Source organism: Drosophila persimilis, unplaced genomic scaffold, assembly GCF_003286085.1.
Source record: "Drosophila persimilis strain 14011-0111.01,24,50 unplaced genomic scaffold, DperRS2 tig00000000-arrow-pilon, whole genome shotgun sequence".
Lineage (NCBI taxonomy): Eukaryota > Metazoa > Arthropoda > Insecta > Diptera > Drosophilidae > Drosophila > Drosophila persimilis.
The window spans coordinates 7,294,862-7,322,055 of NW_020825288.1; the positions used below are offsets into that span (position 1 = coordinate 7,294,862).

Here is a 27,194-nt window from a genome sequence, read left to right on the forward strand (position 1 = left end):
CCACTGGCGATCACTCCCGGAGACCAATGCAGATGTTGCTTGCAGTTGCAGCAATTTCTAAATGCCGCCGCGCACCAATTCCCCACCAAGAAACAGGCGGGGTGGGGCGGTGCGGGGCGGCCAGTCGGCAGAATGCAACTTTGCATAATTTATGGCAATCAATTTCGCGTGAACATCAACACGGTTGCCAGGCAACAAAGCAACAACAACAACAACAAAAACCGATCGAAAACAGAAAAGAAATTGTGGCAAGACGGCAAGCGGCATTCATCCGTCTGCAACTGCAACAGCAGCAACTATCAACTTATTTAGTTCTACTTAAATGTTTACTTTCATCAAATCGCGATTCGCGGAGAGTCCAATCGATGGTGGAGTGGAACCGATTGGGGATTGGGATTGCTTGGCTTTTTTCTTGGCGAATGTTGCCTTTTTGGTCACAACAGGATGCAGAGCAGAAGAGAGACGTAAGAGAGAGAGAGAGAGAGAGAGGGACATTCAGCTAGTCGTGGAGGGCCCTAATCTGATTGCCCATCATCTAACCCCAATTTCCGAGCGAGAACTTTCACTCGAAAGACGGACCCCCACAATTGTTTCGAGAGGAGTGGCAGCGTTGGTTGTTCTCCTCCTGGCTCGAAATGCCTATCATTTTACATAACAAAAAGACCAGCAGAGAAGGTGCCACAAATTACAGCTCCTCTCGGAGGCAGAGGCAGAGCCACAGCCCGGTACAGGTGCATTGTGTCTACTGTAGTTATCAAATAAATACTGAGCTGCTCGCACACTCGACTCCACTCCACTCCACCTCCACCTCCACTGCACTCCACTCTCATTCTGCTTGAGTGCCGGGGCCTACACTAACACGGCGGCGTTATGCATTCACCGTTGCTTTTGGCCCACTTACTAACTAACAGCCACAACAACAAAAACAAAAACCAAAAAAAGAGAAACAAAATTATATGAAAACCAAGTTTTTCCTGATTTATGTCTTGTGTGTTGGCTGTTTGGGGGATTTCCTGATCGTCGCATTATGATTTTTTTCGTACACTTTTCGGCCAGAAATGGAAAACTTTTCACTGACTGATTAACCTCATTTCGGGGGTCTAGAAGTTGAAGATGGATGGAGCATTCTCTGGGTTTCCTCTAGGAAACATTCCCTGTTTTCCCATAGATGAAAGGCTCCAAACGAGTGGAGATCATTCTAAAAAAGGAAAGGTTGTTCTAAAGGAAAGAAAATCATCTGGCAAACGCATCACTGAGAGCGAGGAGGAGGTGTGGCCCTTTTAGGCACATTCCAGTGATGAAAATTCACCCTTTACGGCTAAGCTACGCTGTGAGAGAGCGAGAATGCCGAATCACACGCGGGTAAATGGTTTTTCTACATTTTTGGTACATCAGGATTTTAAAAATTAATTAGAAAAGACTTAGTTATTTTTAATGAATTTGTTCTTCTTTTATTTTAAAAGTGTAATTTAAATAATATAAAACTGTGTTTAAATAAAAAATAAATAAAATAAAAAAATGTATTTAATTATTAAATAATATAAAAAATGTATTTAAATTTAATTATGTTCACTTTATTTGTAAAATTTTGAATTGTATATTTGTTTTGTCGGTAGTTCATAGAAGTCATGTAATAATAATAAAAAATAACCTATTGTTTATAAAAAAAAAATTGTTTTTTTTTTAATCTAATGATTTTTTTCTTTTTGGTAAAAAAGTGTAATTAAAAAAAATATTTAGTTTCTAAAACAAATTCTAAAACTAATTTCAACTGCCTTTAAGTTTAAAATATTACCATTTTTTTAATTATTAAATATTTTCCGTAAATAGACTTTTAATTCAAATAATATTTCCATTTAAAAAAATCAAAGATTTTCCCGATTCTTTGAGGAGGAATCAATTCCAGAATTCCTCAATTAATTTCTTGAACTTCTTTGAGAATCGGAAAACTTTTCCCCGCCTGATTAACCCCCATCTATGTGAGGTTAAAATCCGCTAATGCCACTGCCACTGCCACTGCCACTCAAGCGAGCCGCATCGTTTACAGTTGCAGGCCACAGCCTGCTGTGCTGCACGCTGCACGCAATAGATGGGGGGAAATTGTGAAAGAGTTTTAATCAAAATGGATATGGGAGATCCGAGATCTCTCTTTCGCTTTGATATTCTGTTATCTGCCTTGACACGTAATTGAAAATGAGAGGCACTCCAAGCACAATCCGAACCAAAAATAGATCCAAAAGAGAGATTCTTCATTTCGAAATATGTATCTTTTGTGGCGTGTAAATTGGGGGCAAACGCGTGCCAGCCCACAAATTGGTGGCGTCATTAGATTCAAATTTATTGGCAATTCAATTAGGCATCCCTCCGACCTCCGATCAGCTGTGGATCCATTAATTGTCTGCCAGCTGGGGCGCATAACAATGCGGAAATGCAATCGATTGGAGGGAAACGCACTTCACACGCAAATAAACGGGCCTCGGCCGGGCCTGGGACTGGGACTGGGACTGGAGTTTATCTTGGAGATGCACGGAGGCCCAACAATTTATTCTTTCATCGAGGAAGCGGAATACCGGAGCAGTTATGCAAATCAGCAGGTAGTCCGTACAGCAGGCCCCAGCAGCGGTCATTCACTGCCAGAGAGGGGGCCGAAACAGGGGGGGAGGGAGGGGTACGGGACGCATGCAATTTGTGGCATTAGAATATGCACTCATGAATAGATACGAGTGCAGACCAGGCAGCGCGCCTTCATTAAAACATTCACAGAAAATACAGAAAATAATTGCAAAACGGCCCTCGACTCCAATGGGAAAGTGGATTCCCCCCCACAAATAACCGAAACAAATGGCATTAAAATCGTATGGAAATATCACTTGAAAAACTGTAAGAAAACGAAAGTGAAACCGTTTTCTTTTCATACATTTTTTGTATCATTCATTCACTCGGGGGTTCATTCATTCAATTCACTCACTCATTCACTCATTCATGTGTGAGAAAGTTCAATACAATTCAGTCGCAAAGAGAAAGAGATCTTCGTTGTGTCACTCTCTCTCTCTTTAACAGTGTGAGCTTTTATGAAGCTTTCTCACAGCGTGGCTTAGCTCATGGCTCTAAACGATGGCCTAGGCACTAAATACGTTTCCTAATGGGAGATTTTCATTTATTTTGAGCATTTTTAGCAGTCTCGTATGCACTTTATCTCTTTCACAGCGTAGCTTAGCCAAGAAGGGTGACCTTTTGTGTCTCTCTCGGTTACAGAGTGGCTTAACAGTGTGCTTTAAGGAGAGCAAGAGCTCATAACATTTCACTATTTCTCTCTCTTTCACAGCGTTGCTTATCAGCTTAGGTCTATCTCCCTTTTCCTCTCTTTTACAGTGTGGCTTAGCAGTAAAGGGTGACCTTTTACGTCTCACTGTCACAGTGCGTCTTAGCAGCATGGCTCCTAGAAGAACAAGAGCTCAGTCATTCACTCTTTCTCTCTCTTTGAGGAGAGATCCTCATTTATAGAGAGGTTTGTTTCACTCCCACTCTCTCTCTCCCTTTTACAGCTTGGCTTATCATTAAATACCATTCATGTCTCTCTCTCTGCGAGGGTTTCTTTTTATGTCTCTCTCTCTCTCTCAGTGTGGCTTAACAGCATGTCTTTCGGAAGAGCAGGAACCCATTCCTTCATTCACTCATTCGCTCTCTTTCTTAGCCTAGCTGAGCAGCTTAGATCTCTCTCTCTCTGTCTCTCTTTTACAGTCCATTCCTGCCTCCCTCTCCCAGCGCAGCTTAGCATTGAGGGTGACCTTTCAAGCCTCCACAAAAGAGCCATAAACGCTGATCGAATTCCCACAAGACCTTGTACTAACAATCTCTCTCTCTCTCTCTCTCTCTCACAGCGTGGCTTAGCTCCGGGCAATTGCATAATCACGGAATACCCATAATTCCAAACGTAATGTCAAAGTCTTTGCCGAAAAGCCGCATCGCCGCATCGCTGCCTCTGTGTTGCAAGTTGCAACTTATTAATTTACCGAACAATACTCCCCTTTTTTTCCTGTGTGTGTGGGGGGGGGGGGGGGGGGGGGGGCAACAACCGTTCCGAAAGCGGCTTACACTCGCATGGAGCCGCAAGACCGACGCTAAACGCCATTAATTTTTACACACGGTTTCACTGCACTTCGAATGCGCTTTTCATGAGCACGAAATGGTATAGTATTTTTTTATGGGGGGGGGGGGGGGGGGGGATAGCCCCCTCAAAACTCTCCCGAAGATCCCAGGCTATTGTTTTGCAATTTGTTTTTTGGGTTCGTTGGAAAAAAACCCCGCCCCCCCCTCCCCCTATTGAGTAATTACGAAAAAAAATTGTTTAAGGTTTAATTAAAAAATTGTATAAATAATCGCAAAAATGAAAGTGCCATCAAAACCCCGTCCCCCATCATGGATCTGCCACTCACCTTGTAGACCTCCGAGAAAAATCCAGAACCAATTTTCTCCTTGACAAAATCATCAACGGAATATAATGCTGAGACGGCGGTACGTAGTGCCCGACAGGAGCTACCGGTGACGAGGCGATCCGACGATATGGTACGGCTGACAGGCGGCGCCGGCGGCAGGCCCCCCCCGTTGCCGTTCGGCTGCTGCTGCTGGTGGGGCGTCAGGGAGGCGGCCGCCTCCTCGCCATCGGTGGCCCCTTTCCCGTTGGGCATGGCCTTGTAGGCCGCCATGGGGCTGGGCCAATTGAAGGGCGACGAGTCCACCTGATCCACATCCATTTTCGACTCCGACTGCGGCGGTCCGGGTCCACTGTGCTGGTTTAGATTCATTTTTATCAGCTCCGACGTATGTTGGCTGCTTACGGGTCTACGATATGTTTTTTTTTTTGTTGTTTCTATATATATATTTTTTTTTGTTTCGTTTATGGATTTTGTCCCACTTGAAATTTGTTTGTGAACAAAAAAAAATGTCACTTGTTCATGGAATGCTTTGGGTTTTGGAGTTACTGGTTTTTTTTGGCAAGTTCTGGAAGCACTTGGCAATTGGAAGTCTGAAAAGAAAAGAAAAGAAACATAAAAGAAAATTATTATAATTGCATAAATCCCCATCATCGCCTCAGATTCTAAATGAAATGCTAACAAAATGATGGCGCGTGATCAGCATTTGTTTATTTGTATGGAGTGCTAATTAAAAATTGTTCAAAGAATTGTATTTTTGCAATCACGCGGCATACGGAAAGCGATAGCGTTTAGATAGAGAGAGAGAGAGAGGGAGGAAAAGACAGAGGGAGGTAGATATATCTTCTATGGGTAGATCTTTAAAGAGATCTTTCCCGAGGATTTTGTATTCTTTAAAAGGAATTCTTGATGGAAATTTTGGCAAAAAGAGATATACTTTTTGGTAAATAGAAAACTTTTCCAGAAACTATTTCTTGGCTATGATATGATAGAGAGAGAGAGAGAGAGAGGAAGAGACAATGAAAGATATCTATATCTTCTGAAACATTCTATCGGAATATGGGTAGATCTTTTGGGTGTATATTAAACCTTGTAGGGGCCGAGATTTTATGATCTTTGGAAGGCATTTTTAGTGCAAATTTTCGGCGGAAAGAGCCCTTTTTCAGAGAACTATTCCTGGGCTACGATATGTTAGAGAGACAGATAAGGAAAAAGACAATGAGAGATATCAATATCTTCTGAAACAATCTCTCTGAATATTCGTAGGTCTATTAAGAGTAAAACTAAACCTTGTAGATCCCGAAATTTTGAGATATTAAAAAGGAATTCTTAGTCCAACTTTTGAGCAGAATGAAATCCATCTTTTTGGTAAATAGAACGCTCATCCAGAGAACTGTTTTTTGGCTATGATATGATATAGAGAGAGAGAGGAGAAAAAGAATATTGGTAGAGCTATTGGGTGTACACTAGACCTTATAGATCCGGAAATAATGAGATATTTAGAAGGAATTCTTGGTGCAAATTTTTGGCCGAAAGAAGCCCATTTTTTCCAGATTACCAAACCTTGTAGATTCCTATATTTTATGATCTATTTCGAAGGAATTTTTGGTGAAATTTAAATCAAAAAGACAATGAGAGATAACTTTTATCTTTTAAAATATTCTCTCAGAATATTCGTAGATCTTTTGGGATTACACTAAACCTTGAAGATCCCGAAATGTTGTGTTCTTTAGAAGGTATTCTTAGTCCAACTTTTAGGCAGTAACAATCCCACTTGTTGATCTCCTCCTTAGAACCCCTTCCAGCCCTTAACAGATCAAATTCCCTTCCAAGAATACGCCCAATATTTGTAGATCCCAAGTTTCAACATTTTGTATTTATGATACTTGTTTTCTGTTTTCGTAGACGCCAAAATCTACCCAAAAAAGAAGCAAAAAAAAACCAAAAACCGAATAAATTAAACGTCTGTGCTCGAATTTGTTCGTTTGCTAATAAATTATTCAGGGTCAAAGTCTCGATGGGCAACGGGTTGCCTTCTTTGATGATGGGCGCTCGAAGAGGCGCTTATCAAACGGAGGGCGGGGCAGGGGCGGGGGCAGGGGCGGGGGCAGGGGCAGGGGCAGGCACTCTCTCAATGATAATGCGACTAGCACTTGTTCCTACGGTTCCTACGGCTGATAGCGACGACCGTTTTCAAGTGCGATAAAAACGTATGACTTCTATTTTTTTTTCCGCCTGTTTTTTTGTTTGTTGTTTTTTTTTTCGCTGTGTAATTTAGCAGCAATTTGGTTATCATTTTGCTGTCGTTTCCACTGGGGCTGTGTTGTCTCTTGGGGACAATGAAGAGGCACTGGGGCGGGGGCGGGGGCAGGGGCAGGGGCAAATAAGTTGATAATCACGACTACTGCAGCAACCTTGGCCTCGAGCTTGAAAATCAGCAACGAGGGACCCCCCAGAAGAAGCTTTCCCCCAACGATCCAACGATCCAGCGATCCATCAATTCTCCCACCTACCAGAAACCCCTCCTCCCCTCTCCCTCTCTCTCCGATGGCTTGAAATGGATGATATAACCAATTTATTTAGCTCTGAAAAAGGTTGGAATTTTTTTTGTTTCGATTTGACATTCCTTATCGGGGTTCCAGCGATAAGATATAGAAAAAGTGGCCTAAAGGATCGTACGTATGTCGAAAGGGGAGGGGGTGGGGGGCCCCTAGCCAAATAGTGGGCCATAAACTATAACAAAATAATTACAACAAAATTTCTAACGATATAATGATAATGATACAGCTACGGATTCCTAACGGTTCGACAGACTCTCACTTTTGGAGGGGCAAAAAGAGAGAGGGGAGACGAGAGAGAGAGAGAGAGAGAGAGAGGATAGAGAGGGGAGACGAGGGAGAGAGAGAGAGAGGGGGTAGAGGGGCTAAGACAGATCTACAAACTGAAATAAAATACAAATTACTAAGCACATTTTTTTCCCCCACTTTTCCCCTCCAAATTCCTCTTTTTTTTGGTGTTTTTTCTTCGTCTTTTTGGACAAATTTCGCAAAAAAAAAAATAAATAAAGAGCCCCAAAAGCCGGCAGCAACAGTCCCCATAATTAGGGTCAATTGCGGCTAACCGCTGCCAATCGGCGACAACGAAAGCTCCAAAGGGGGGGATAAAACGTGCTACACTTCATTAAGAGGCATGACCAGCGTAAGAGTTGCGCCTGCCACACGATTACCCAAGGATCGTTAGAGTTGCAGCTACAAAAATATCTAGATATGCGCCATGGACCCCAGTAGATATCTACCTGAGACGGCCGCAGCCACTCTCTGGATAGCCGTAGGACCTGCCATGGCACAGACTTCTTTCTGGTGAGGTCGAAGAGATTTTCCTTTAAAAACCAGAAAACTTTGGTCTCGAAAATCTAGCAATCTTTAGGCTAGAAATCCACAATCTTTAGGCTAGAAAAATCCATCAAACTTTAGGCTAGAAAATTCATCAAACTTTAGGGTAGAAAATCTATCAAATATTAGGCCAGAAAATCCACAATCTTTAGGCTTGAAAATCCATCAAACTTTAGGCCAGAAAATCCACCAAAAATCCAGAAAGAAATTGGTTCCATGTTGGCCCACAAAAATCCGTTTAGCACGCCCCGAAAACTAAGTCAAGGCCTGTCTTTTTCTTTTTTTGGGTGGCATTTTTGGGTGAATCTATTAAATCGTTTTTCGGCTGCCGCGACTATAAGTTTTTGTTTGTGGCTTGCATAAATTTTCACATCACGTTCCAGCCACAAAAAAAAAACACACACACAAAAAAATTGTTTCTCTCGTGTGTGGCGTGTGGAAAACCACAAAATGTAAAGCATCCAAATATTTGTGGGCTTAAAATAGGAATATGTATATCAAAACCAAAGGTCAGGCCCAGTCCAGTCCCAGTCGAAGATGGAAAATACATATAACGGTTGATGCAATCTCAAAAACTATATAAAAAAAAAAATAATAAACAACTAAAAGCGAATCTGGAATGCCATTTGAAATTTAAAAAAAAACCCCCCAACCAAAAATGATTCTGTGATGATCATTGAAATGATTTCAAATAAAAACTCAACCCAAAACCGAATCTGGAATGCCCTTTAAAATGATTAAAAATACAGAAAATACTCCGCTAGAGTATACTCTATAATAATACTCCAAAGAGTATTTTCTCTGCGCAGGCTTTTCGATCACTTTTTCTTTAATTTTTACAGAGATTTTACCACAGCTAGATCCATCATCTAATCGACATGTTTCTACGCCAAACAGCTGTTCATTTTCAGTCTATTAAAGAGAACACCTTTCCCCCATGATGGTCCCAAAATCCAAACCGTTAACTGCCACAAGCCGCAAGGCAATAAACCGCTGCTGCTGCTGCTGCGCCGTCGCCTACGCGTGCCCCTTGGATGGCGAGTACATTCCACGCATCCATTAAATGCACATAAATCTTTGTTATGATATTTCCGATTTCTTCAGGGCAGAAGAGTAGAATCCAGATGAGTTCAGGAAATCACGGAAGAAGAACACAAAAAAACGTTAATGAAAAGGAAAGTTGGCCCCACTTCATGATCTCGAGACGTTACAAATTTCTATAAACAAAGCGTAGAGAGTGTTGAAGAGTCTCTTTGGGGCAGAAACAAAAGCAAAGTAAAGTAAAATTATCAAAGAACAACACACACAAAGAAATAACGAAAGAAAGAAGCAAGAAAATGGGACATGGCACACTCTCGGAACGTAACAAAAAAGAAAAGAAAAGAAAAAAAAAGACAAACCAAAAGCCAAATGAAATTCATGTCATAAATTCTTGTACGCCTATCTGTAAGATACAATGCGATACGGAGACGCCCACGAAGAGCAGCAGCGGCAGCAGAAAAATTACCAACTCATTCCGATCTGGGCCCTGGGTCTATGGAAATGTGATTGAGGAGGCTGCATTCCAAGGGGAAACCAAACGAAATGGAAGGCAAAGAAACAAATGTATGTATATTTATGGCATGGAATGGAACACAAAAGTTTCACTTTCTTTCAGTGTAAAGAACCCTCTACATTCCATCGATTACTGCGCCATTTGGGCATTGACTAATCGGCTAAAGATTTTACTCTCACGTGCCGCCTATCGCCCACCGCCCATCGCCCACCGCCCATCGCCCATTGCTTTGCGGTCTCTAAACCTTACTGAAAATAGTCGCTAAACTAAACTAAAATAAAATAAAACAATTGCCTAGCCTAAATGAACTTTAAACAATCAAAGGCGCAAACTAAAGAAGAAAGAACATTTGAAATAAATTTAGTAAAGCCTAGCGACTAGGGGAGTGCCCATTAGTAAAAGGAGATACAAAAAACTATAAAAAAAAGGGTTTTTTGTAATACAAAGAAGACAAGTAATTCTATATTTATCCAAAAACCTATATTTATTTTTTGGATTTGTGCCTTAACCATCTTCAAAGTAGATTTCCAGCAGCTTAAAACAAGGAAAAGTTAGGCTTAGACTGCCTTTTAATACTCCTTTAAGTGGTATATACCAAAAGCACAACCTTTTCCTTGTCATACCCCTTGCACTCGACGAATGCCCAGGGTATGCCTGAAGAAATAAATTGCAGTTTATTTTGAGCTTCAAGTGCAAGTCCCATGTCCCATACGAAGATCGAACAAAACAAAACACTTGATGAATGCAGTTGGACATGCAGAAGGCGCCAAAGAAGGTGCAAAAAAAAATAAAAAGCCAACACGAACAAAGAGAAAATAGAGAAATGAGAACAAATGGCGCATTTGCGGGTGAGTGTGTCTATTTTTTGTTGTTCCTTCTGGTTAATTCTTTTACGTACAACACAAATGAAAACAAATTAGCTTAGGTTGCATTTACAGCCGGCTGGAGAGCAGAGGGTGATTGCTGTTAATTTTATAAACACCACACACAAAAAAAAGACAAAAAAAAGCCCTCAACCTTAGCCATTCACCCCTCTTCTGTGCAGCCTGCACCATTGCTCTCCCCCTCCGTGGCCAACAGCCACAAAAATGCAGTTGGTCACACCACCGGACGGACAAAAAGACAACAACAAGCGGCAGCAACAACCACCAAACCGGCACAATCCCAATCAGGCAGGCAGCTGCAGTCGGGCAACGGGAAACCCAAGTGGAAGATGGAAAGATGGAATATAGGGAGAGAATCGGGAATGGATCCATGGATCCGTGGATCCACTATAACGAGCGAAACATCTGTCGCAGCATTTGCATTTTACGTGGAAAAACAGTCTTTCCGCTGAATCAAACAGAGAGCGGGAGAGCGAGAGAGAGAGAGAAGCAGCAAAACGGTAGCGCGAATGGCATTGGAAAACACAAACCTAGGAAAACATCTTCATCATTGGAGAGTGTGTGTGTGTGTTGTGTGTGGTGTGCTGCTTGCAAATGTGTTTGTGTTATTTTTACATTTCCGCTTCATACATACAAATATTTATGTTGCGCACAGCCCTGCCAACCTTCCTCATTAAACATTCCGATCGCACGCACACACGCACACAGAAAGAGGAAGGAAGACAATCCCAAGCCCTCCCCATCCGGAGCCACGGCTGGGCAGAGGGCAGAGGGTTAGAGATGTGCAAGATGGAATGCATCACGAGTTGACACATGCCTGTATCGATGGGGCCACAACAGGTTTCAAATGCAACACCTTTAATACGTTTTGTGGATTACAGCGAAACCACAATACAGCCGGAAGAAAATTTAACAAGATGGGAATATTTGAGAGACTTTATGCCCTTCGAGCAGGACTTTCGTTTCGCTTTGTTTTTTGCTTATTTTCTTGAAGCCAATTGTTCGCTGTGTTTACTTGTTGGCTGTTCGACAGACTAAACAGCTGCTCTGCAAATAATTAAAACTAAAATTGGGTCATTCTTAGCGAATCAAAATCCCATTCATGAAAACCATTCATGTATTTTATTTACTATTCGATGTACTTCAATTTAAACCTTATTTTTCGAAATTGTTGCATTTTTGGGAGCCACTGTCGCAGGGTCGCAGGCCAGGCCCCCATCTCTAGACGCAGTCTGCTGCTTCCGCTGCTGTAACGAGCGCAGCAGCAGCAGAGCAGTGGAGACGCAGAGAAAGAGCGCAGACAACCCACACAAGCGCACGCATAGAAAATTGTTGTACAACAGAATTTCGGGACAGAGCAGACAGAGTGGGAGGGGAAATATCAGAGAAGCTGATATTTACCTAAATTTGTAGTTTATAATTTACCAGTATTGATGGTTTTTATGCTGCTGCTGCTGCTGCAGATGCTTTCGTTGTTCTTATTGCCGATGTGCTGCTATAATCCAATTAGGTGTGTATGTGTGCTGCAATTGCAGTTATTTCCACACCGACACGCACACAGAGAACCGAAGATGCACTAATAACTAAATACCAAAAAATCTTGTCACCAACAAAACGGATCTCAAGTTTTGTTTAAAAATAAAATTTCACCAACAACTTTGTTGTGGCTCGGTCTTGTTTACAGCAGTGGACTCGGGCTCGGCGCTATGCTGCTGCATTCGCTTGGGTATTTTTTTTGTTTTGATTAGACGCGACGATGCTGCCGTTCAACATTCCACCGACACTTTAAGGGTATTACCTTTCACTTGCACTACAGCTGGCTATACATCAATATTTAGGCTAGCGGAAAGGACATGTTTGTTGCACTCGCGTAAAAATCGCGTACATAAATTATAAAAATAAAACTTGCACGACGCGCACACACGTCCGAATTTGTTTGTCCCCGAAATCAGTGTGACCGAACTCTTGAGCAGTGTGACCGAGGATTGATCGACAAAATATACCTCAAAAGTATATACCGTCTCACTTGAAAAATATACCATGAATATACCGATGAAAAATCGAACTTAGCCCGCTTAAGCCCCCTCTATTTAAACAGTGAACAACTTATGATATTCGGTTGAATCACTAACCATACAGCATATAGATGTGCCAGTTCATACAACGAAAGTGTCACACACCGACTTGCGCTATCCGTACCCCAGAGTGACGTCATCATGAGAGAGAGAGCGCAGAGAGAACATCTTTGCATGTGTCAGTACACACGCAATATGTTTCGACAAAAAGTATGTGATTGTATGTTTTTTCAGATTTTTTGAACTCTCTCAGGTCTGATCTGTTTTGCCACCAGCATGTTTTAGTGTATGGGTGCACATGCATTCTCACGTACTTTGCGTGTGTGTGTTTACTATTGCTGGCCGCTAGAACTGAAATTTGAGTTTGGTTCTTGTTTCGGGTCTTTTGATGGACTGACCTACCGCCACAAAATAAATGAAGAATGGGCAGGGGGTGGGGGTATGGTACACTAGGGCGCGGGAAACAAAATAAAAGCTGTTATTTGTTTGATTTATACCACAAAATATAAAATATTACAATAATATAATTGCACATTTATTTCCTTATCTTAAGCAGGTTGATTATAAATTATGCAAACGCCGTCGGTTCTCGACGTTTTGTTTATATCAAAGACTATACAATACCAAAGACTATACAATACCAAGATGTTGCATGAGCGACCAAAAAGCTGTTCTATGGCGGGTCCTAACATTAGAACCCAAAAGGCACGAGGGAGCGCGCGGGGTTTCAATTCCCTTTTCGCCTGTACTTCGTCTCTACCGCGACCCCGCTGCCCATCGGTTTCGTCTGTTCGGCAATTCTGGACTCTCGAGCCTCAGCACCGTCGAAGCGGTGGTCGCGGATCGCCGATGTCTTTGGAGCGGCACAGTGGGAAAATTCGATTGGAAAATTCTCTATTAGAATTTATCTAAAGAACTCATACAATTTTTTTACTATTTCGGCTGAGTCCCACTGTGCCGCGCCAAAGACATCAGCGACCACGCTGCCCTACGGTTTCAGCACGCAGACAATTCATATTTTGTTTTTGTATTCTTTCTCTCGAGACACACCGACTCGACGCTGACCGGGCAGCAGTAATTTTGAAAACCCTCATGCAATATACGAATGTAATAAACTTTAATATTTATGTGCATATGTATGTACATAAGATATTTTATAATTGAATTAGAAAATTTATGGGTATTGTCCATGAGAGTATTCAAGGTGCGACCGGCATCTAAATTTGTACTTTGCAGATTCCCGTCGGAAAGCGCGCGATTGACAATTGATTTGAAATATATGTAAAACCAATTCCATTTATATTTATGCATATTTATTTAAGTATATATATATATTTTCTTATATTGTATATTTAGATACATCATTATTTTAGTTATAATAAACAAAAACGTCGAGAACCGACGGCGTTTGCATAATTTGTATAATTTATAATCAACCTGCTTAAGATAAGGAAATAAATGTGCAATTATATTATTGTAATATTTTATATTTTGTGGTATAAATCAAACAAATAACAGCTTTTATTTTGTTTCCCGCGCCCTAGTGTACCATACCCCCACCCCCTGCCCATTCTTCATTTATTTTGTGGCGGTAGGTCAGTCCATCAAAAGACCCGAAACAAGAACCAAACTCAAATTTCAGTTCTAGCGGCCAGCAATAGTAAACACACACACGCAAAGTACGTGAGAATGCATGTGCACCCATACACTAAAACATGCTGGTGGCAAAACAGATCAGACCTGAGAGAGTTCAAAAAATCTGAAAAAACATACAATCACATACTTTTTGTCGAAACATATTGCGTGTGTACTAACACATGCAAAGATGTTCTCTCTGCGCTCTCTCTCTCATGATGACGTCACTCTGGGGTACGGATAGCGCAAGCCGGTGTGTGACACTTTCGTTGTATGAACTGGCACATCTATATACTGTATGGTTAGTGGTTGAATGCTACTAGCTAGCTAGGACCTCAGCCCTGAACACATCATTTGATCCGATTGATTAATCATTTTTCTACATGATAGCGTAGTGCACGCGAAATGCGCTGCGCGTTCGGGTATTGGCTTGCATCACAGTTGTAAAGCATTCTGTGTGTTTGGAAGGGACATGGTCACATTTTTGATTCTGACGCGGTAGGGCTTTAAGGAGCTGACCGTTGGCTTCAAAATCCAATAGAATCGGCTCTTAGTCCTACAGTCTCAATTATCCCGTTTGCAACTGCTGAATTAGTCTCCTAAGCGCAAAACGGTAACTCCGCGGGATCTGCAAATGCCAACTGTCCCTCAGACAACAGTTGATTTCGTTTGCCACTCCAAGGGCAAGAACAGCTGCTGGTGATGCAAATTCCAATTTATCACCTCGAATAGCATGCAGCCTGTAGCGTCGCATTGCCGCATAAATGAGTCAATAAATGCTGATAATTATAGCTCAAAAATAACAAATGGTTCTCGGCTAAACAGATTTTATTTTACCGAAACTAGACCCCAATTTCGGTTGCTATTTCCCTTTCGTTTCATACAGCGTTCAGTCAAATATCACGGATTAGCCCATACATATATTTGATAAATCGGTACAATACATTTTCTACTGTTGTTTTCATGGATCTTCAGGATTCTACTGAATCTGTATTCAGTTGATTCCCACTAATTTCTCTTCATTAAATCCTCCACGAATGTAAAACTAACGTTCGTATCAGCCAGTGGTTTCTTATCGAAGTACCACTGAAGCGCCAATAAATAATCCCCTGTTGGAAAGGGAAGACGCAGTAGCTCAGGTCTTAGATAAAAGTCCTTGACAATCTGTGGACCCTGCAATATAAATTTCAGATATACAAGTGGTTAGACATAGACGTATCATCTTACCACGTAGGGGCATGAGTGGTTTAAGTTACTAAAATCTTTGAAGAGCCCATAGATTATATTAGCAATAGGATGATTCGGCTTTCTCAAATACTGACAGACATCAAAGTAATTATCGACGAGCCAAGGCTTATAGCCGTTGGCCCTTTTGAAAATTCTGACATGAACTGATGCATTGTTGACCGGATGTAGTACCGTACTATTCATATTGAGGAGCACTTTGTTGCGACTGACGGCCTTCAGACGATAGTTGTGAAACACGAACCAGGATTGGTTGTAACTCTCGCAGACGAAGTTTGTAAACTTGAAGACGACGGCATCCTGAAAACTTGGTTCACTATTGTCCACTTGACTAGTATTATCCATATATTTACGTTAATTTTGATGTGGAATGTTAGGAATAATCCGAGAACCGCACAGATCATCAGCTGGCAACGCATTGTTCCTGCTCTTGAGGGCACAATAACATTTGAATGACACGAACGTGTTATTTTATGCTGTGTTATTTTATGCATGGTAGAGTTAAATTGCTTAAATTACTCTAAACGCTGATTGAACACTAATAAACTGTAGTTATAAAGATAGCACATCTTCTTCTTCTAAATCACATGTGTGTCGTTCTTCTCTTCAATTCTGACTAGCTGTCAGAATGACCAGGGTTGCCATCCTTCCCCTTTTACACACTTGATATACTGGGCTCTTCGCTCTCACACCACGCTTTCTGCAGGAGCTCAATAGCATAGATGAGGAGAATACACCAGATCCTCTCTTGTTCCATTTAAAATTTTTTTAGTTCTTAGGCCCCGCTTTTTTGTCCGATTAGATCTGGAAAGCCCCCTTGGTTTACCAAAGATGGTGGATGATCTTGGTGTTCTATAAGACGGCAAGCTAAAGTTTTCTGAAAACATTTCTACCATGGTAAATAAGACCATGGGCTTGGGTTTATAAAGAGGTGTTCAAAGGACTTGACGACAAAGACTCTCTATATCTCGCTAGTTTGTGCGATTTTAGAATTCGGCTCCTGTGTATGGTTCCCTCAGTACAAAGTACACCACGACTCTTCTTCTCTTCCTCTCATTAAGATACTAATCCTCACACACCTTTCTAGTAATTTCTAGTAATTGTAGTCGTATTGGTATTTGTATTTTGAGTGCATGCTTAGTTTCTTAGTAAGTGTACTGCCAATTTTCCTCGAATATTAGTCATTCCTGCATGTACGCGTTTGGTTCGGCTACGCACCGCGCGTGGGTGGGAGGAGGGCTGCGTTTTGCCTGGGATCCGCGCGTAACAGCCCGCTGCTGGTGTCACACGGGCCACTTGACGGTGCAGTAATTGCATCGCCACTTGTAAGATGCAGTCATTGCATATATGTATATACATATGTGTGGACATCTATACGAAACTGATATACCACTATACTATTCGAGTACCCTATATCAAAATATATATTTTGCCGCATGAATAAATGCCACAACTCAGTTGGCTTAAATTACTTCCGGAGAAAATTGTATGTATTATAGAGAATACTTTTTATCGCGCCGTAATAGTTCCAATCTCAAATATAGAGGTTGTAGCTGAAGTTGGATGCCAGGAACAATCCGAAAAGAACACAGACGCTCAGCGTGGACCGCATCCGAAAGGTTTACGTTGCATCCTAACCGTTTCCCTATTCAATTTCCGTTGCTATTTCCCTTTCGTTTCATACACCGATCAGTCAAATATCACGGATTAGCCCATACATATATTTGATAAATCGGTACAATACATTTTCTACTGTTGTTTTCATGGATCTTCAGGATTCTACTGAATCTGTATTCAGTTGATTCCCACTAATTTCTCTTCATTAAATCCTCCACGAATGTAAAACTAACGTTCGTATCAGCCTGTGGTCTCTTATCGAAGTACCACTGAAGCGCCAATAAATAATCCCCTGTTGGAAAGGGAAGACGCAGTAGCTCAGGTCTTAGATAAAAGTCCTTGATAATCTGTGGACCCTGCAATATAAATTTCAGATGTACAAGTGGTAAGACATAGACGCATAATCTTACCACGTAGGGGCATGAGTGGTTTAAGTTACTAAAATCTTTGAAGAGCCCATAGATTATATTACCAATAGGATGATTCCGCTTTCTCAAATACTGACAGACATCAAAGTAATTATCGACGACCCAAGGCTTATAGCCGTTGGCCCTTTTGAAAATTCTGACATGAACTGATGAATTGTTGACCGGATGAAGTACCGTCCCATTAATATTGAGGAGCACTTTGTTTCGACTGACGGCCTTCAGACGATAGTTGTGGAACACGAACCAGGATTGGTTGTAACTCTCGCAGACGAGGTTTGTAAACTTGAAGACGACGGCATCCTGAAAACTTGGTTCAATATTGTCCACTTTACTAGTATTATCCATATATTTACGTTAATTTTGATGTGGAAAGTTAGGAATAATCCGAGAACCGCACAGATCATCAGCTGGCAACGCATTGTTCCTGCTCTTGAGGGCACAATAACATTTGAATGACACGAACGTGTTCTTTTATGCTGTGTTCATTTATGCATGGTAGAGTTAAATTGCTTAAATTACTCTAAACGCTGATTGAACACTAATAACCTATAGTTATAAAGATATCCGATCTTCTGCACATCTTCTTCTTCTAAATCACATGTGTGTCGTTCTTCTCTTCAATTCTGACTAGCTGTCAGAAAGACCAGGGTTGCCATCCTTCCCCTTTTACGCACTTGATATACTGGGCTCTTCGCTCTCACACCACGCTTTCTGCAGGAGCTCAATAGCATAGATGAGGAGAATACACCAGATCCTCTCTTGTTTCATTGTAAATTTTTTTAGTTCTTAGGCCCCGCTTTTTTGTCCGATTAGATCTGGAAAGCCCCCTTGGTTTACCAAAGATGGTGGATGATCTTGGTGTTCTATAAGACGGCAAGCTAAAGTTTTCTGAAAACATTTCTACCATGGTAAATAAGACCATGGGCTTGGGTTTATAAAGAGGTGTTCAAAGGACTTGACGACAAAGACTCTCTATATCTCGCTAGTTTGTGCGATTTTAGAATTCGGCTCCTGTGTATGGTTCCCTCAGTACAAAGTACACCACGACTCTTCTTCTCTTCCTCTCATTAAGATACTAATCCTCACACACCTTTCTAGTAATTTCTAGTAATTGTAGTCGTATTGGTATTTGTATTTTGAGTGCATGCTTAGTTTCTTAGTAAGTGTACTGCTAATTTTCCTCGAATATTAGTCTTTCCTGCATGTACGCGTTTGGTTCGGCTACGCACCGCGCGTGGGTGGGAGGAGGGCTGCGTTTTGCCTGGGATCCGCGCGTAACAGCCCGCTGCTGGTGTCACACGGGCCACTTGACGGTGCAGTAATTGCATCGCCACTTGTAAGATGCAGTCATTGCATATATGTATATACATATGTGTGGACATCTATACGAAACTGATATACCACTATACTATTCGAGTACCCTATATCAAAATATATATTTTGCCGCATGAATAAATGCCACAACTCAGTTGGCTTAAATTACTTCCGGAGAAAATTGTATGTATTATAGAGAATACTTTTTATCGCGCCGTAATAGTTCCAATCTCAAATATAGAGGTTGTAGCTGAAGTTGGATGCCAGGAACAATCCGAAAAGAACACAGACGCTCAGCGTGGACCGCATCCGAAAGGTTTACGTTGCATCCTAACCGTTTCCCTATTCAATTTCCGTTGCTATTTCCCTTTCGTTTCATACACCGATCAGTCAAATATCACGGATTAGCCCATACATATATTTGATAAATCGGTACAATACATTTTCTACTGTTGTTTTCATGGATCTTCAGGATTCTACTGAATCTGTATTCAGGTGATTCCCACTAATTTCTCTTCATTAAATCTTCCACGAATGTAAAACTAACGTTCGTATCAAACTGTAGCTTCTTATCGAAGTACCACTGAAGCGCCAATAAATAATCCCCTGTTGGAAAGGGAAGACGCAGTAGCTCAGGTCTTAGATAAAAGTCCTTGACAATCTGTGGACCCTGCAATATAAATTTCAGATGTACAAGTGGTTAGACATAGACGTATAATCTTACCACGTAGGGGCATGAGTGGTTTATGTTAGTAAACTCTTTGAAGAGCCCATAAATTATATTAAAAACAGGTTGATTCCGCTTGAAAAAATACTGACAGCCATCAAAATAAATATCGAAAAGCCAGGGCTTGTAGCCGTTTGCCTTTTTTAACATTCTGACATGAATTGAAATATTGTTGACCGGATGTAGTACCGTACCATTCATATTGAGAAGCACTTTGTTGCGACTGACGGCCTTCAGACGATAGTTGTGGAACACGAACCAGGATTGATTGTAACTCTCGCAGACGAAGTTTGTAAACTTGAAGACGACGGCATCCTGAAAACTTGGTTCAATATTGTCCACTTTACTAGTATTATCCATATATTTACGTTAATTTTGATGTGGAAAGTTAGGAATAATCCGAGAACCGCACAGATCATCAGCTGGCAACGCATTGTTCCTGCTCTTGAGGGCACAATAATATTTGAATGACACTAACGTGTTGTTTTATGCTTCGTCCATTTACGCATGATAGAGTTTAATTACTCTAAACGCTGATTGAACACTAATAGACTATAATTATAGAGATATCCGATCTCCTGCACAATCCAGTCTTGCTTTAATTTCGCCTTTGTGGCTTTTTATCGAAGCACCACTGAATCTTCAATAGATAATCGCCAGTTGGAAAGGGAACTCAGCTAGAAATTCTTACAAAAGTGAACTGAAATGGAAAGTACTCGGCTTTCTTACCAGATACGAACACGAAAGGTTAAAGTTTCTAAATTCATTAAATAACCCCTAGGCTAAGTAAACAAAGGGTCGATTTGGCTTTCCAAAATACTGACAGGCATCAAAGTTATTGTTTCTTATCCAAGGCTTACATATCCATCCATGGTTCAGTATTGTCCACTTTGGCCGTTAGTCATCACATGTTATAGCCGTTAGAAAACATCTCACATTCAAATAATGGAACAAGTCTTTTGTGACCTTTAATTTCGGATGTGGCAGCTCCGTGCAACGCAATGTGAGCTGCCAGACTTATGTAACAAAATTTATAAGTTTTATTATCTATAGTTGTAACATTTAAGCAGAAAGACTACTTTTTCTTGATATACTTCATGTACTTTTTGGCATTGAAGTTGTCGTCCACCTCCTCCATAATCCTGACCTTCTTGCGCGGCTTACGCGCCTCCAGGCGGGACTTTCGCTCGGCGTCCGACAAAGTGGTCAAATCCAAAGGCAACTAAACGAGCAGAGGAATCCAATTAATTTTATTTAGCTCATGATTTTTCACCTACCTTGATGATTTTGCGTGGCTCGTGATAGCGGATATTAATGGTGGATCCGTCCGGCTGGACCACCACTGTAGGATACAGGCGGCAGTAGACGGAGCGATGCAGCCTGGTAACCGCTGTCGTGGCTGAGGAAATGCAGCGCAGCTGTTTCACGGCCTGGGGCAACTGTTTTAACAGCATTCTTATTGATATTACCACGAGTAAAAACAATAGAAGTTCAAATTAAAATCCACATGCAAGTTATGTTATTCATAACAGCTGATAGTGTGACCGCAATCTGGGAACCAGCGCTGTGAGACCATCTATAGGATCCATGGCCACTAATTTTCATACCCTAGGGAAAAGGGTGTTATAGAGTTGAGAAAATGTTTGTCATGCAAGGCTCCGTAGGTATCAGGATCAAGATAAATATACACAAGATACAAATAATGTACATGAATATGTCTAAAGAATATCAATTTGAGAAAAGGTCTTTATAAATTACGTTTTATGTTCATATAAAATTAACGAAATAGGGTATACAAAGGCCTATACACGCATCACGTCTTCAAATACCAGCAACATTGCGACTGTTTTTTTTTTGTTTGACCATTTTTGCTAAGACCTTTTTTTACGCAAAATGCAATAAAAGCAAGTGTTTAAAATAAATCAAAAGTAGAAAATAGATTCATTAATCGTATAAAACTATGTGGGCATGGCCAAATGTTTTATATAGCTGGTAACATTCCACGGAATATCAAAAACGAGGAATATATAAAATGGAACTTGAAATCGTCAGTATATTTACGGTATATTTTTTAAATGAGACGGTATATTTTGCTATATTTCTGAGGGCTAGTCACACTGCTCAAAAGTGTAAGTGTTGGTGCAGAGGCATAGAAATTCTTAATTCTCCGTAATTTAAGTACGTTGGAAATAACTATCTAATAACTATCCACTGAAGTAATGTGCAACAAGACATAACTAAACTAAATGGCTAGCCAATTGTGGAGGAACCCAAAAGAATGCACACTTTGCCCACCTTCACAATTTGGAGGGTGGCTGCTGCAACAAAATTACATAATTTTTGCACGCATAATTTTCAGTGGAATGGAAACAGCATAATATATAATGCAGAAGATGGGACTCTAACATCACAATCCACAGGAAATATATATATTTATGGAATCTCGTCTTGGCATTGCTTTTTCATTTCCACTTTGAGAACCTAACCTCATCAGTTTTGTGTTTTTGTTGGTTTTTTCAGTATTTGTGCTACAGAATGGCCGCTCGCCGCATCACCCAATCCTCGATAAACTGGTCTGCTCTGGCCGAGCGTGTGCCCGCCAATCAGAAGACCAGCTTCGGCGCCTTCAAGACCAAGTCGGACATCTATGTGCGCGCCGTGATGGCCAATCCCGAGTGCCCACCAAAGATTGATTGGGCCTACTACAAGAAGCTGGTGCCTGTGGCCGGCCTGGTCGATGGCTTCCAGAAGCAGTACGATGCTCTGACCGTGCCTTATCCCAAGGACACTGTTTCCCCCCAGGTGGACGCCCAGATCAAGGAGTCGCAGTCGGAAATTGCTTCTTACAAGAAGGTCTCGGAGCAGCGCATCCAGAACTACCAGAAGGAGATCGCCCATCTGAAGTCGCTGCTGCCATACGACCAGATGACCATGGAGGACTACCGTGATGCATTCCCCGACAGCGCCCTGGACCCCATCAACAGACCAACCTTCTGGCCTCACACCCCCGAGGAGCAGGTCGGCTACAAGTCCAAGGAGCAGATCGAGGCCGAGAAACAGGGACACCATTAAGTGTCACTCCCTCAAGCGAGAAAGCGCCTATTCGAAATGTAAATGAACATGCTAAAGCAAATTACACAAATTAAAGTCATTTCAAATGGAATTGAACTTGTTTTGCGGCCTGTTATATGCTCTGTTGTCTGTACAGAAAGCAATTATAACATTTTCTTAAGATTTAAAAAAGACTTCAGGAGACAAGGAAGCACATTCACGTATAAGATTGTTGATCCCGTACTCCACGATTGTAGCTTGTTTTCCGCATGCTTATTTTAGATTTTTGGTTAAACAGCTGGTTGGGAGCTGCATTTGAAGTTGTATTCTCGATTGTCTCGATTCCATTATATTTGGTGAAGGCCTCGGCTGGCTTAAACATTTGGTAACAAGCTCTGAGATAATGAACATCATATTCGGAATATTGAGCTGCTTGATGCTCCCCATCCTGATGGCCAGTGGTAAAAAGAGCTGTGACGTGGACGCGAAGGTTGGGGTTGGAGGAGGCTACGCTTTCGAGTCCCTCAGGTTTCCCAAAAAATATCCGCCCGGCACCAGCTGCACGTTGCGAGCTGTAACCAAATTGACTAATGACACGTTGAGAATGAGATGTATAATTGACATCCCCGAAGATGTAAGTGTGCCTAGCATCCACTATTTAGTAATAATCTCCAAAAATTACTTAACAGCCAGGATGCCTCAAAAATAGATTCGTAGTCGAGAAAGACTACGGTGACGCGGCGCTGCTGGTTACGGCAGCTTACTGTGGCAAGGAGGAATTCACGGATACTAGTTTCTGGCCACACCACAAAGCACATATACGAGCCAAACTAACTTCTTCCGGGAATAAAACGGGCAGATTCTTTTGCTTAATCACAGCCGAAAGTTTCCCAGAAGTTTCCCATTGATAACAATCCAAAAATATTGGAAAATAATATTTTAATGAAATAAATCCGTCCTTCCGTCTCGATGAGCGTACATATCTCGGAGATTCAGTGTGGAGGCTACAGAGATATTACACGGTGGAAAGTAACGAAATTCTCTCGAATTCCCCCGCTCGATCGCAAATAGCAAATGGACCGCAAAAGCGAATGTCCGAATGTAGCCGTTAAATCGTCCACCTTGGAACTGCCTGGTCAGGCGGCAATCTTTTTCTCTGAGGATTGTCGGCTGACAGCCAACAGCCGAGAAATCGAATTAAAGTCATTTCAAATCAAATTGAATTTGTTAAATGCTCTGTGGCCTGCACAGAAAGCAGACAGAAAGGCTATATCGACTCGCCTATTGATGCTGATCAAGAATATATGTAAATCAATACGAATCTGAGATATGTACCTATATATATTTTGCCGCATGAATGAGTCAATAAATACTGATAATTATCCAAATTATTATGAAGTTTGTTTAAATTACTTCCGGAGAATATTATAATATAGACAATACTTTTTATTGCGGCGTAATAGTTCTAATAGCTATACAATAATTTTGACTAATAATGAAAGACTTGTTTGCGTTTGGATTTAAGTTTGATGCCAGATGTTCAGCGTGGACTGTAATCCCAATGGTTCTTGGCTAAACAAATTTTATTTTACCGAAACTAGACCCCAATTTCCGTTGCTATTTCCCTTTCGTTTCATACATATATTTGATTAATCGGTACAATACATTTTCTACTGTTGTTTTCAGGGATCTTCAGGATTCTACTGAATCTATATTCAGGTGATTCCCACTAATTTCTCTTCATTAGATCCTCCACGAATGTAAAACTAACGTTCGTGTCAAACTGTAGCTTCTTATCGAAGTACCACTGAATCGCCAATAAATAATCCCCTGTTGGCATGGGAATACCCAGTAGCTCATGTCTTAGATAAAGGTCCTTGACAAACTGTGGACCCTGCAATATAAATTTCAGATGTACAAGTGGTTAGACATAGACGAATAACCTTACCACGTAGGGACAAGAGTGGTTCAGGCTAGTGAACTCTTTGAAGAGCCTATAAACTATATTAACAACAGGTTGATTCCGCTTTAGAAAATACTGACAGGCATCAAAGTAAATATCGAAGAGCCAAGGCTTATAGCCGTTTGCCTTTTTAAAAATTCTGCCACGAATTGATGCATTGTTGACCGGATGTAGTATCGTCCCATTAACATTGAGGAGCACTTTGTTTCGACCGACGGCCTTCAGACGATAGTTGTGGAACACGAACCAGGATTGGTTGTAACTCTCGCAGACGATGTTTGTAAATTTAAAGACGACGGCATCCTGAAAACTTGGTTCAATATTGTCCACTTTACTAGTATTATCCATATATTTACGTTAATTTTGATGTGGAAAGTTAGGAATAATCCGAGAACCGCACAGATCATCAGCTGGCAACGCATTGTTCCTGCTCTTGAGGGCACAATAATATTTGAATGACACTAACGTGTTGTTTTATGCTTCGTCCATTTACGCATGATAGAGTTTAATTACTCTAAACGCTGATTGAACACTAATAGACTATAATTATAGAGATATCCGATCTCCTGCACAATCCAGTCTTGCTTTAATTTCGCCTTTGTGGCTTTTTATCGAGCCACCACTGAATCTTCAATAGATAATCGCCAGTTGGAAAGGGAACTCAGCTAGAAATTCTTACAAAAGTGAACTGAAATGGAAAGTACTCGGCTATCTTACCAGATACGAACACGAAAGGTTAAAGTTTCTAAATTCTTTAAATAACCCCTAGGCTATGTAATCAAATGGTCGATTTGGCTTTCCAAAATACTCATTCATCCAAGGCTTACATACATCCATTTGTTCTTCTGAAGATCTGGCTATATATTGTAGGCCGGATGGCAACAGTTGTGGTGGAAAGGAAAAGTGGAAAGTTTTCGATGCTCGTTCCCTTATCTCAATTTCAGGAAACCCTGAAGATTCCATTCGCGTAGGGACATTTTCGATGGCTACTAAAGCAGAAATCCCCGTGTGTCGGCTATGGTTCACGCTTCCGCTTTGCGTCTTTGAAGATTGACAGACAGAAAGGCTATATCGACTCACCTCTTGATGCTGATCAAGAAGGTCAGGGTTGCCATCCTTCCCCTTTTACACACTTGACATACTCGGCCGAGAGCTCTCACAGCACGCTCTCTGTAGGAGCTCAATAACAAAATATATATTTTGCCGCATGAATGAAAGCAATAAATGTTGAAAATTATTCAAAACTCAGTTTGCTCAAATTACTTCCGGAGAAAATTGTATGTATTATAGAGAATACTTTTTATCGCGGCGTAATAGTTCCAATCTCAAGTATAGAGGTGGTAGCTGAAGTTTGATGCTAGGAACAATCCGAAAAGAACACAGACGCTCAGCGTGGACCGCATCCGAAAGGTTTGCGTTGCATCCTAACCGTTTCCCTTTTCAATTTCCGTTGCTATTTCCCTTTCGTTTCATACACCGATCAGTCAAATATCACGGATTAGCCCATACATATATTTGATTAATCGGTACAATAAATTTGCTACTGTTGTTTTCAGGAATCCACTGAATCTGTATTCAGGTGATTCCCACTAATTTCTCTTCATTAAATCTTCCACGAATGTAAAACTAACGTTCGAATCAGCCTGTGGTTTCTTATCGAAGTACCACTGAAGCGCCAATAAATAATCCCCTGTTGGAAAGGGAAGACGCAGTAGCTCAGGTCTTAGATAAAGGTCCTTGACAATCTGTGGACCCTGCAATATAAATTTCAGATATACAAGTGGTTAGACATAGACGTATCATCTTACCACGTAGGGGCATGAGTGGTTTAAGTTACTAAAATCTTTGAAGAGCCCATAGATTATATTAGCAATAGGATGATTCGGCTTTCTCAAATACTGACAGACATCAAAGTAATTATCGACGAGCCAAGGCTTATAGCCGTTGGCCCTTTTGAAAATTCTGACATGAACTGATGCATTGTTGACCGGATGTAGTACCGTACTATTCATATTGAGGAGCACTTTGTTTCGACTGACGGCCTTCAGACGATAGTTGTGGAACACATACCAAGATTGGTTGTAACTCTCGCAGACGAAGTTTGTAAACTTGAAGACGACGGCATCCTGAAAACTTGGTTCAATATTGTCCACTTTACTAGTATTATCCATATATTTACGTTTATATTAATGTGGAATGTTAGGAATAATCCGAGAAGCGCACAGATAATCAGCTGGCAACGCATTGTTCCTGCTCTTGAGGGCACAATAACATTTGAATGACACGAACGTGTTCTTTTATGCTGTGTTCATTTATGCATGGTAGAGTTAAATTGCTTAAATTACTCTAAACGCTGATTGAACACTAATAACCTATAGTTATAAAGATATCCGATCTTCTGCACATCTTCTTCTTCTAAATCACATGTGTGTCGTTCTTCTCTTCAATTCTGACTAGCTGTCAGAATGACCAGGGTTGCCATCCTTCCCCTTTTACACACTTGATATACTGGGCTCTTCGCTCTCACACCACGCTTTCTGCAGGAGCTCAATAGCATAGATGAGGAGAATACACCAGATCCTCTCTTGTTTCATTGTAAATTTTTTTAGTTCTTAGGCCCCGCTTTTTTGTCCGATTAGATCTGGAAAGCCCCCTTGGTTTACCAAAGATGGTGGATGATCTTGGTGTTCTATAAGACGGCAAGCTAAAGTTTTCTGAAAACATTTCTACCATGGTAAATAAGACCATGGGCTTGGGTTTATAAAGAGGTGTTCAAAGGACTTGACGACAAAGACTCTCTATATCTCGCTAGTTTGTGCGATTTTAGAATTCGGCTCCTGTGTATGGTTCCCTCAGTACAAAGTACACCACGACT

The 27,194-nt window shown here is 41.2% G+C and overlaps 9 protein-coding genes across 10 annotated transcripts in view; 2 read left to right on the top strand and 7 right to left on the bottom strand.

Moving 5' to 3' along the window:
* The window catches only part of LOC6587879, a 53,237-nt gene extending 41,484 nt beyond the window's left edge, over positions 1-11,753 (bottom strand). The window contains exons 1-2 of one of the 2 annotated variants that reach the window (XM_026984183.1): positions 11,690-11,753; positions 4,437-5,026 (exon numbers count right to left, since the gene is read on the bottom strand). In XM_026984183.1, coding sequence (XP_026839984.1) covers positions 4,437-4,805 — 369 coding nt within the window. In that variant the 5' untranslated portion in view covers positions 4,806-5,026; positions 11,690-11,753. Of the gene's footprint in view, positions 1-4,436; positions 5,027-11,689 lie in introns of those variants that run through there. The other variant, XM_026984182.1, reaches the window with a different exon arrangement.
* Positions 11,754-14,982: 3,229 nt separating this feature from the next.
* On the bottom strand, positions 14,983-15,638 carry LOC6587712. Its single transcript, XM_002012803.2, has 3 exons — positions 15,573-15,638; positions 15,202-15,519; positions 14,983-15,147 (listed from the first exon to the last, which is right to left on the bottom strand). The coding sequence occupies exons 1-3, from the start codon at positions 15,636-15,638 to the stop codon at positions 14,983-14,985; spliced, it is 549 nt and encodes a 182-aa protein (XP_002012839.2).
* Positions 15,639-17,027: 1,389 nt separating this feature from the next.
* On the bottom strand, positions 17,028-17,609 carry LOC6587947. The gene is made up of 2 exons (XM_026984387.1): positions 17,247-17,609; positions 17,028-17,192 (listed from the first exon to the last, which is right to left on the bottom strand). Exons 1-2 carry the CDS (start codon positions 17,607-17,609, stop codon positions 17,028-17,030), a joined length of 528 nt encoding a protein of 175 aa, XP_026840188.1.
* A 1,425-nt stretch (positions 17,610-19,034) lies between these two features.
* LOC113564923 lies at positions 19,035-19,665 on the bottom strand. The gene is made up of 2 exons (XM_026984388.1): positions 19,303-19,665; positions 19,035-19,248 (listed from the first exon to the last, which is right to left on the bottom strand). Exons 1-2 carry the CDS (start codon positions 19,663-19,665, stop codon positions 19,084-19,086), a joined length of 528 nt encoding a protein of 175 aa, XP_026840189.1. The 3' UTR covers positions 19,035-19,083.
* Positions 19,666-20,248: 583 nt separating this feature from the next.
* On the bottom strand, positions 20,249-20,796 carry LOC6588038 (39S ribosomal protein L55, mitochondrial). The gene is made up of 2 exons (XM_002012805.2): positions 20,583-20,796; positions 20,249-20,527 (listed from the first exon to the last, which is right to left on the bottom strand). The coding sequence occupies exons 1-2, from the start codon at positions 20,757-20,759 to the stop codon at positions 20,381-20,383; spliced, it is 324 nt and encodes a 107-aa protein (XP_002012841.1). The 5' UTR covers positions 20,760-20,796; the 3' UTR covers positions 20,249-20,380.
* Positions 20,797-21,453: 657 nt separating this feature from the next.
* Positions 21,454-22,468, top strand: LOC6588132 (ATP synthase subunit d, mitochondrial). The gene is made up of 2 exons (XM_002012806.2): positions 21,454-21,483; positions 21,826-22,468. Exon 2 carries the CDS (start codon positions 21,841-21,843, stop codon positions 22,375-22,377), a length of 537 nt encoding a protein of 178 aa, XP_002012842.1. The 5' UTR covers positions 21,454-21,483; positions 21,826-21,840; the 3' UTR covers positions 22,378-22,468.
* A 262-nt stretch (positions 22,469-22,730) lies between these two features.
* Positions 22,731-23,701, top strand: LOC113564963. Its single transcript, XM_026984777.1, has 2 exons — positions 22,731-22,990; positions 23,046-23,701. The coding sequence occupies exons 1-2, from the start codon at positions 22,760-22,762 to the stop codon at positions 23,262-23,264; spliced, it is 450 nt and encodes a 149-aa protein (XP_026840578.1). The 5' UTR covers positions 22,731-22,759; the 3' UTR covers positions 23,265-23,701.
* A 384-nt stretch (positions 23,702-24,085) lies between these two features.
* On the bottom strand, positions 24,086-24,667 carry LOC113564924. Its single transcript, XM_026984389.1, has 2 exons — positions 24,305-24,667; positions 24,086-24,250 (listed from the first exon to the last, which is right to left on the bottom strand). Exons 1-2 carry the CDS (start codon positions 24,665-24,667, stop codon positions 24,086-24,088), a joined length of 528 nt encoding a protein of 175 aa, XP_026840190.1.
* Positions 24,668-25,908: 1,241 nt separating this feature from the next.
* LOC6588022 lies at positions 25,909-26,564 on the bottom strand. Its single transcript, XM_026984391.1, has 3 exons — positions 26,499-26,564; positions 26,128-26,445; positions 25,909-26,073 (listed from the first exon to the last, which is right to left on the bottom strand). Exons 1-3 carry the CDS (start codon positions 26,562-26,564, stop codon positions 25,909-25,911), a joined length of 549 nt encoding a protein of 182 aa, XP_026840192.1.
* Between the last annotated feature and the right edge of the window lie 630 nt (positions 26,565-27,194).